At 32.6% G+C, this 11,394-nt stretch overlaps 1 protein-coding gene across 1 annotated transcript; it reads left to right on the forward strand.

Annotated features, from left to right (window-relative positions):
- The first annotated feature begins 3,254 nt into the window (after positions 1-3,254).
- On the forward strand, positions 3,255-6,510 carry LOC133803897 (growth-regulating factor 6-like). The gene is made up of 4 exons (XM_062242043.1): positions 3,255-4,044; positions 4,763-4,999; positions 5,121-5,496; positions 5,601-6,510. The coding sequence occupies exons 1-4, from the start codon at positions 3,597-3,599 to the stop codon at positions 6,265-6,267; spliced, it is 1,728 nt and encodes a 575-aa protein (XP_062098027.1). The 5' UTR covers positions 3,255-3,596; the 3' UTR covers positions 6,268-6,510.
- The last annotated feature ends 4,884 nt before the right edge of the window (positions 6,511-11,394 follow it).

Genomic DNA, 11,394 nt, shown 5'->3' on the forward strand with positions numbered 1-11,394 from the left:
ACAATCCCGAGGCCTAAAACCATGTTCCCGGGGCCAAAACACTCAAACGGGCTCAACCCTGCTCAAGGGCTGCGGCCCTAACACCTTGGGTCGCGGCCCCCAGCCACTCCAGGAGCAAGGGCCGCAGCGCCCAACACCAAGGGTTGCGGCGCCCAGCAAAGGCAAACTTGCTCCACTTGCTTCTTCGAGCTAGGGCCGCGGCCCCCAACCCAGAGCCATCCTCAAACACGTTTTTCATCATTCCAAACCCTCCAAAAACATACCTAAACACTTCTAAATCATCAAATCAAAGTTCCCAAGCTTCCCAATGATCCAAAACCATCGAATCCCAAGGCTCAAACAAACCAAAAACTCAACGATTCACAAAATCCAATTCTAAGCTTGGAAACTCTAAAAACTCAAAACTTAGATTACCTTTGATTGGGTTGTTTCTCGTCAAATCCTTTGGTCAAGAAGCTTCTAATCTTTCCTAGGATTGCTATGCCTCGATCCTCGCTTGATTCCGACTCCTAGAACTCGAGATATCTTCGAACAGTAAAAATGAACTAACGGGAAAGAACGAGAGGTTTTCTAACGTACGTTCTATTTGACAAGCTACTTCAAGCTTAAGTAACCTCAAATAAAACCTAGTGCTTGGGGTCCCGAAAACACCCCCGGGGACATTATAGTCAAAACTTCCAGAATTTCCTCCTGATCTCAATAACTCCCAATTTATCATCAAATAACATTCTCATAACTCAATATCCCAATAAAAGACCCCCGTTATGACAAAACCGCTAATCCATAATATAAGACCGTCTCATGTCGAATAGCTCGAATATATCTCCATAATAATGGAATCTCATTCATAAATCACAATATGCACCCAAATTCACAAATATGCCCTTAATAGGTCAAATTATCAAAACATCATAATATTCAAATGTAGACCCACATGCATGCGTATAACATCATATTATAATATAATTCACATAAACATGCATATATTCATTTAATGGCATAACTAAACAGTTATGGCCCTCCCGGCCTACTAATCTAGGCATTAAACCTCATTAGGGATTTCGGGGCATTACAGTAATCAATTCAATCAAATCTGCATTTTATGCATATATATATATGTAATTTTTTTTTAAATATTATATATGTAGAATACTTTTAAATTTTAATATATTTGAAAAATAATAGAAATATAGTAAAAATTATTTAAACAAATAAAAGTATTTTAATTTTTAATTTGTCAACTTTAAGTTAATTTCTTGTATCAAATTTAAATGTAGATGCCATATTTAATTTTATTGTTTGAGTTGTTAATTTCTAAACTTTACATTATTTAATATGTATTTAAATGTTAATTATTAATTTTGTTTTACAAAAATTAAAATTATAAATTTTCGTAAGAAAGCATAAAAAATAATAAATAGTCTAAGATTTAAAAGAAGAAAAAAAAAACAATCATTCCAATTTGCATTTTTACAGATTAGAATGGATTGGTTTTGAAATAGAGTGTGGATTGGATTGGATCCAGAATATGAAATCCACACTTAGTGCAGATTGAATTGATTATGATAAAAAAAAATGTAGATTTAACTGGTTGAACACCCTTAACTCTAAGAATGCAAATATATATTCCTAAAATTTGTCATTACACTACTATCTATGCATTTATTTTTCATAAATTGTTAAAAATTATTTCCACCTCTATAATTTATCGCTTAATTTTTTTATGTGTGGATTTTTTTAAAATAATTTATGAGGAGTTTAAATAGAAATGTATGTAGTAAAAAAAAAAAATAGGACATAAATAGAAACACCCATAATAAATTTCATTCTTTAAAATTTAAAGTATATAAACGTTTTTATTAAAAATGACAAACAAATTAATATATAAGTAATATATTAAATATTTTAGAGTTATAACAGAAAATATATATTTTTATTATTTCTTAATATTTTAAGAGAATATTTAGGTCAATTACCAAAATAATATATTAGGTAATAATTAATTAATTAAGAATGGTGTAAAGAGAGAAAAAAAAGGTGCTTTGTTTTTTTATTGTTAAAATCTCATTTAACCATTATAAATTAAAATATATTTAATAAAATGTAATATTGTGGACCTATGTGAGCCAAAAAGTAAATGTTGAGATCTTATTGCTACAAAATAAAAATTGGGGACTTAAGTGATACAATTGGAAATGTTTACGGACCCCAAATGTTATTTACCCTTTATTACCAAAGTTTTGAACTCTCAAATCGCACCACATAAGTGTTACATTAACAAATTACTTAAAAATGACAAAATGTAAAAGAATAGACACGGTTACAACAGTTGCTACAATTTAAAATGACTTTTGACATGCAAAAAAGTTAGAGGAAAACTCTAAAAGGGCAAAAGGAAAAAAAATCCCATTTATCCTAGAAGATATATATCATGTTTATTATTATTTAGCGTACATTGACAAAATGACATATTTTTAAAATTATTTTGTGCTATAGTCTAATTTTAATAATTTTTTGTAAAATGATCTCTCATAATTTAGATAACTAGTCAAAAACTAAGACAAGTGGTAAAAAAATTCAAAGAGTCGATCGAAAATTTTATACAGCTAGTCAAAATATTTAGACAATTAGTTGAATTTTAGACGGAAGTCATTTTCTAAAATATTATCAAAAGTAAACTAGAATACAAAATCACTTAAAAATTCAACAATTTCTATCCTAAACAGTAACTTGAAGTAAGAATACTCTAAAATGACATAAATGTCCTCCATTTTGCCGTGGGATCAAAACGTTGTCTATATAACAAATAATGGAAAATAAATCTCACTACCGTATTTTGGTAGTTCAGAATATAATTACTTCTTTGTGAGCAAAGACTTTGTAATGAAGAAAGAAAAAGAACTACAAACAGTAAAAATGTGAATAGAATAAAGAACAGTTTAACTAGTTATTAATACTTTTTTTTAGCTAGTGGTTAAAAATAATTGAGCAATAAAATTTGATATATTTATATAAAATATAAAATTTTGTATATCTTATAAAAAAATCGCATTGGATGAGTCGTGTGAATGTGATGCACCTCCTCGGCCTAAATAAATTTAAATATATAACATGTCTAAAAGAAAATAGTATAAACAATTAGAAGTCTCATCCATGGGGTTTGCTCATCATAAATATTAGTATATAAATTAAAATAATATATATCCTCTACTATATATATGTCCGAGATATTCATATATTTAGGACAAATTTTGTCCCGGTCAGTTTCTTATTTTCCTCTCTCCAATTATTTTATCTTTCTTTCAAAAACATCTACATTTTATAACAAAAACCAGTCTGGTTTTGGGTTTCTGCTTTCAGTCTCAAACCATATATATCTAATATCATAAGTTTTATATTTTCCAAGCCTTCCAAAAAACAAAAACAACAAAAATGAGCTTCTCTCCATTCTCATTCTCAACTCTCTGTCTTTTTCCACAGTACTGTCCAATCTCTCTCCCTACTAGGTAGCAGTTTTGGAAAGGGTTTTTCTTTAGGAGGGGATTTTTTTTTGTTTCAATCTGCGTTTTATAACAAGAAAAAAAGAAAAGAAAATAATGGATTTTGGGATGGTGATGGGGTTGGATTACGGGTCGGGTGCGATTTCAGAATCAGCAGCTGGGTTTGGTTCACTATCTTCTTCTTCTACTACAGATCCTGAACCGAAACATAGGTTGTACGGATCTGGTAAGCAGGAGAGATCTGCTGCGGCCAGTAGTAGTAGTACTGGTCTGGATGAGTACTGGCGTAGTAGCTCCAAAGTGGCTAAGACAACTGACGATTTCTCATACTGTAAATTAGGAATGGTGCAGCTTCAGGGGCAGAGAAACGCTTCTTCTCCAGTACTGAGATCTAATTGTAATGGTCAGCAGCAGCAAATGCTAAGCTTCTCTTCTCCCAAATCAGAAGCTTTAATGGTGGACAAGAGCTCATCTCAGAATAATGCTACATTGTTGCCTTGTAACTATCCCAACGCTTTCCTATCTGCTTACACTAGAAACACAGGTATAACATAATATTATAAGATTAATTAACAAATGACAAGATTTAATGCTAGCTTATAGTATATATAGTATTATTTTCTAGTTTCGTTGCTTGCATGGAGCAAGCTGTGGTTTTTTTTTTAGGTGGGTTCTTTGTGTTTTTTGGGCTTTTGGTAAATATTTTGCTCATGCTGTCGGGAAAGATTTGACCTCTGTGAGTGCTACCTAAAGGGTCGGTTGTTATTGGTAATTTGGGTTTTGATTCCACAATTATAATGGAGGTCTTTTCGCCCAAAAAAGAAAATAAAAAAGAAAGAAAGCCTCATATATATTAATGGCGTTCGCTGGTGAGTCTTGTCAACAAAATCAACAACAACCCAAAAAAAAGTGAAACAAGTCCTCAACAAATATGCAAGACAGTTAGTGCTCCTGTTTTGGTTGAGACAATTTTTTTTTTGGGTAACACTTCGTAACTGTAGTTAGTATTTATAAGATTGAATTTTTTTTTTTGACAAAATAGTTGAAAAAACAATATAGTTAACCAGGCAAAGGATCTATGTATTTTATTTCTAGGTTCATTTATGGGCATGAAACTAATACATGTATTTTTTGTACAACTTTCATGCTCATTCTCTTGAACTTGATCAATTTTTCTACCTTCAGACATGACCTTTTATTGGTTTCAAATCTTGGTTTCATTGTTACTTAAAACCACAGTTGTTTTGGTGGGTTTGTTGCAGGGTATAACTCTGGCGGCTTGAATTTGAATGGTGGTAACAATATGTATGGGGCCATAATAGGGGCAAAAGGTCCATTCACTCCATCTCAATGGATGGAGTTGGAACAACAAGCGTTGATCTACAAATACATTACTGCAAATGTCGCCATTCCATCTAATCTCCTCATCCCAATAAGAAAAGCCATTGACTCCTCTGGTTTATCTCACTTTCCAGGTGGAATTCTCAGAGCCAATACATGTAAGTGCTTGTTTGTTTAATATTATGATTATTTCTCTATATTATTTGAATTAGATGATCTTGAGATGTCGTTTGTTGAACTGGGTTGTCGTCTTTTAAAAAAAAATGTTTATTTGAGCAGTAGGGGGATGGGGTTCTTTCCATCTTGGGTTCTCCAACAACGCCGATCCGGAACCAGGAAGGTGTCGTAGGACAGATGGGAAGAAATGGCGGTGCTCAAGAGATGCAGTTGCAGACCAGAAATATTGCGAGCGGCATATGAACAGAGGCCGTCATCGTTCAAGAAAGCCTGTGGAAGGTCAAACTGGGCATTCGGTGGCCGGAGCCACTGCCAACGCCAACGCCACCGCATCCAAGCTAATGCCGTTAGCTTCTTCATCACCCTCATCCACCTCGGTTGCTGTCTCCGGCGCCGGCGGCTCATCCAACAGCCTCGCCATTTCGAATCACCATCTTCTTCAACAACAAAATACTTCAGCTACGACCCACCTAAACAGGTAACCGAAAGATTCTACATTTAAACACACACACACACACACTACTACCTTCGTTCCTTGAATTTTAATTTGTGTAAAAATAAAATTATTATTTAATTTTGCAGGATGCAACAACAGAACACTTTAGGTCTTTCTTTGTTGTCTAAAGATCAGAACGCGTTCTTGACTCAGTCGTTCGGACTGGTTGCTTCTGACTCTCTCCTTAACCTCGCACAGAAAAACACTGAAGCTCGTAATCATCAGCAACAACAACATCAGCAGCAGCAACATTCACTTCGCCATTTCATCGACGATTGGCCTAAAACCCAGCCCAACCGACAAGCCCTTTCATGGCCGGAAATAGACATTCAAACAGACCGCACCCAGTTATCGATTTCGATGCCGCTGGCTTCCTCAGACCTCTTCATCCCCTCATCTTCGTCGCCTGAAAAGACCAGTCTGTCAATGAGTTTGGGAGTGGGAGCGGGAGAGCATGTGGGGAATCGAAATTGGATTCCGATTGCATGGGAAAACTCATTAATGGGTGGTCCACTAGGGGAGGTGCTACACCACTCGAATAGTAGTAACAACAATAATAACGGGTCTGTTGAGTGTAAGAACTCGTCGTCATCGTCGTCGGTGCTTAATCTGATGACAGAAGGGTGGGACAATAGTCCTCCAATGGGGTCATCGTCTCCGACAGGGGTCCTACAGAAGACAGCGTTTGGATCATTGTCAAATAGCAGCGCGGGGAGTAGCCCAAGAGGTGAGAATAACAAATCTCTTGACTAGAAAGGAGAGTGTTACTTTGTAACCCAACAACAAACTTCTACTATTACTAAACTTTGTTCCATTGGGATTGTCACACCTGGTTTCTCTGCAGTTCCAATTGGTCTTTTCTTTTTTAATTGAATTTCCGTTATTTGCTGCCTACTTAAAACAACAACAGTACTCACAAATTGGATATTTTTTGGATTTGTGGGTGCTTTAGCTTTCCCCTTTTTTAATGATATTATGACTATGAGGATTCATCTTCATGTGTGCTCGTATTTAGCAAGGCACGATTTTTATCAGTGCCCCCCTTTTTCTCATCACATAAATTCGTTCGATCCTCCCCTTTTAGGAGTTTTCTATCTTTCCTTTAATACACAATTATCTTTTACTTATAAATAAACTTTTAATTTCATGACCGACATTCAGACAATGATATTATGTTTTAGTCTAACCATCTACCTATTGTCTCTGACAGCCTATGTATTACCTGATGGGCATGGCGGGAAACTAAATAAGATTTAGAAGCTGTAGAAATGGTGTAACTATGTAATGTTACATGTTTATGTTTTATGTAGGGAGAAAACTAGAATGTTTTATATTGCTAGGTCAAAGTTGAATACATTTCTTCTGAGGAAATGTAGGCTTCTCTCAAGTAAAATGGTGTTTAAAGGAATAATTTTGGAATACAAAATGCAACACCAATTATAATTATCTTGAATGTTTCTACGATGAAAGATTAAGGTTTGTTTCGTGAAGTGTGTAATATAACCACTTTTACATTTTAAAGTTATATGTATTTAACTTAGCTCATAGGAAGAAAATAACGAAGGAATTTGGGTATTTATGCACTAAATAGGATACAAAATCAAAACTATCCTACTACATCACTCTTTTATGTTAATATTCTCCCATTTTCCTAAAATATCCCGACATAAAGAAAAACATACCTATACATTGAGATACATAATAGAAGAGCCCAAATATAAAGGCCCAAAAGAAATTTGGACGAGCTCAAGCCTATTAGTAAAAGTTTTAGGGGCACATGAAATGTATATTGTTGGGTTCAACTTCAAGATGAATGAATTGAGATTTCAATTTGTGTAAACATGATCATCACATAATATGATTAAGGTAAATACGAACATGATATGATTATTAAACATATCAAAAATGTGAATACGACATAATTATTTTAGCAGGTCGTACAACACAATAACACAATTAATGTGTCATGATATAACACGAAATTGATACAATTAATCATAACTATATAAAATCTAGGAAACATGTGATAATTATTCATGTTATTGTGTTGACACGATTATAATACGACATGATTATTAAATATGTCAACACGATTATGAGACGACATGATTATTAAACGTATCACCCAAACTCATTTATTTTTGTGTCGTGTCGTATTTTGTTATTGTGTCGTGATCCAAATTATCACCCCTATCAATGATAATGTCTTTTTACAATAGAAGGAAAACAAAGAGACAAGCAAAAATTTCAATTAAAAAGAAACGTAACGAAGTATGAAATGGTTAAAAGTACAATTCATTATGTCTTTGTTAAAAATATTTCTCTATTATTATGCGTAATTCTAAATCTATAATTTTATAAAGATAAATTCTAAAATTGATTCCAATTTTATTTCACAAGCCTCATCAAAAAATTGAATTATAATTGAAGTAATCTCTAAAATTATTCTAATGTGATTAAAAAGAGTTTCATTGGATATGTGGTAAATAAGACTAAAGAAAGGCGATTGCACAGCTCAATAAGCATCCAAAACAAACATAATGCCTCCAAAAAAAATACAAAATGCAAAAATATTTGAATTACTGATTTGATTCCTCTCATTGGTACATGGGCAATGTAAACATTAAAGTTGGGAACTTAACAAATCACAAAGAATTCTTAATGAGGTGATTCACTTAAAACAAAAATCTTAAGTGAGGTGAAAACTTTGTATTTACTAATTGAGCATTTCATACATGTTCCTTCCATATTAATTAACCTTTTCATGAAATTATCATTTCTCTTCTAAAACAAAAAAAAAAAATTATTAAAAATTACTAAAAATACAAAAATATTTTAATCATAAACTTTAAAATGAGGTCATTCACCTTAAACTTAAACTTTAAAACAAGGTAATTTAACTCAAATAAATGTTAATCTTTTACTATCTAACATTTAAAAAATTTGCTTCACACACTTTTCGATTAACAAATTAAATACTGGATCTGATTAAATAAGAAATACTACAAGTTTGTTAGAATGATTATCTGATTTATGGAAAGAGGAATAAAATGGTGTTATCAAATGAATAATTATTAAACCAAATATGGCAATGAAATGAAAAACAACAAACAGTTGCGCCATTTAGTGGTAGTGGAAGTTCCATATTATTGGAATGAACATTCAGGAAAGATGAATCCATTATATGTTGTGGACCACGTATGATTTTTTTTTTTTGACACTAACACATAAGTCATAGTTTTTTTACATAATTAAATTATATTTTAAAAAAGTTAACAAGTTTAATGCCATATTAATTGTAACTTTCTAAAACTGACCACATTTTTATATATTTGCTATTAAAATCTTATATTTTTAAAAACTTCTTTTATATATATATAGGAAATTTTTTTGGTAGGGTTTTCAAAAAGAGCCCTACCGTAGGGCTCTTTTGTGTTCTCAACCTTTGAATTTTTTTCGGCGCGATTTTTTTTATGACTGTGTAGTTATTTAGAGCATCCTACAAATTTTCAGAAAATTCTGAATAATTTACAGTGCCGCAAACTAAGTTCAAACATACTATTTTCCACGCACATAAAAAAATTAGTCATGCATGCAATAATCTGTTTTCGGCACTGTAAATTATTCGGAATTTTCTAAAAATTTGCAGGATGCTCTAAATAACTACAATATACATGATCATAAAAAAAAAATCGCGCCAAAAACTATTCACGGGTTGAGAACACAAAAGAGCCCTACAGTAGAGCTCTTTTTGAAAGCCCTACCATAGAATTATCCATATATATTAGATAATTTGAATAATTTTATTTATAGAATTTATTAATTATTTTTATTAAATTTATATTATTGTCATATAAATTTTAAATAAATAAATAATATTATATATAAAAAATAACATAAATATATTAAAAAAATATTATTTTTTTAAATATATATAATATGTTAATTTTTTTACATATAAATAATAATTTTTTTAATAAAAATTAAGATTATGTATTATATATTATTATTATAATATTTAAATTTAAATTAATATAATTATTAAATATTTAATTTTGTATTATATATTATCATAATAAAATATTATTATAATAATATAATTAATAAATATCTATTCTATTAATTTTAAAGTTATATGTCCTTAAATATTTAGAATATTTTATTAAAATTAATTAGACAAAATGTTAAAATAAAAAATTTTCGTTAATTTTATATAGAAGAGATATAAATTCATTCCAGTGCACTGATCAATTTTAAAAAAGAAATTACACCACTTTAAATTTAAAAAATCTATAACTCATTCGAAATAATGAGCCATTTAATTGAATTTATAAAATCGAAACCGACCAAAACTAATTTAAAAAACATTCTTTAAAATTGGTATTTATTATTTATATAAAAAAAATTGTTTTGTTTTACGGACACATATTTATGGACTGTTGACGCCGTTTTTCGTCAACTTAAAATGTAGAGCACGTAAACAGTAATTGTTATACCCAAAAATTGGAGAATGCATCCTAGGAGGCTAAGGAGAATGCATCTAGGAGAGTGCCTCCTAGGAGAGCTAAGGGGAGTGGTCCTAGGAGACTCCAAGGAGGATGTGGTCCTAGGAGACCCCAAGGAGGATGTGGTCCTAGGAGACCCCAAGGGTGTGTAGGAGGTAAACCTCCCAAGGTTTTCTAAGTGTTGGCTCGAACGTGTCCAAGGTAAATAGCTAAGGAGGAGGAGTCTCATGCAAGAGAATGGAGACTTAGACTTTCATAAGGAAAGTCTATACAATGTTCGATCGGACATGTTTGGGAGATGCTAAAGGAGGTTGCCTCAATGTTGTCCAAGGTGAGGTTACCTCAATGTTTTCCAAGGTGAGGTTACATCAATGTTGTCCAAGGTGAGGTTCCCTCAATGTTGTCCAAGGTGAGGTTCCCTCAATGTTGTCCAAGGTGAGGTTGCCTCAATGTTGTTCAAGCTGAGGTCGCCTCAATGTTGTTCAAGGTGAGGTGCCAAGAAGGTTGCCTCGGACCACCTTGGTCCGAGGAGAAGCCAAGGAGATTGGTTCAAGGAGGAACATGGCATGCTAGAGGAGAGTGCATGTTAGAGGAGAGAAGTGCATCTCCTACCACCATGCACGTTCAACCTACCACCATGCACGTTCAACCTACAACCTACCACCATGCATGTTCAACTAGCACTTGCATGGGTAGTGAGTAGGAGGTGGACCAACTAGCTAGAGGAGACTAAGTCAAACACAACTTCAACAACATGCGCGGGAATCTCTCATTCTTCCCACAAATGGGGATTTGTTACATTTTGAATTTTGAATGTTTATTTGTAATATAAATGTAATAAATATAATAAAATATCCCTATTATAAGGGGATATCAGTTGAGGATCCCATCTCTATAAATAGAGAGCTTATGAGATGAGAGAGGGACTTCTTTGGCTTCTTCTTTCTAGAGAGAGAAAATTGGGTCTGTCTATTCTAGAGAGAGAAAGTGCTGAAATTAGAGAGAATTCTTGTATTTTCATAATCTGTACTGAAGAAACTCAGTTGGCTCAGTCCATCTGATCTTGAGTACAGATATATAAATCACAACTCTAAGTGGATTAGGCTATTACCGACAATCGGGGCTGAACCACTATAAAAATCTCGTGTGTTCTTTATTTTCTTTATTGTACTGTCTGTGTCGTTTTTATTTCTCTTGAAGGTTGTCGTTATTGACGTTCTCACGTCGTTGGCTAAAAACGCAGTCAACAGTAATAACTATGGCAAAGAAGAATAATATAGTAGAACAATGAGAGTTTTTTTACGTGGTTCAGCAGTTAACTCTGCCTAGTCCACGAGTCAATTTTATTAGGACTTAGGAAATTTCTGAAAATTCT

The sequence above is a fragment of the Humulus lupulus genome, chromosome X, assembly GCF_963169125.1.
Source record: "Humulus lupulus chromosome X, drHumLupu1.1, whole genome shotgun sequence".
Taxonomy (NCBI): domain Eukaryota; kingdom Viridiplantae; phylum Streptophyta; class Magnoliopsida; order Rosales; family Cannabaceae; genus Humulus; species Humulus lupulus.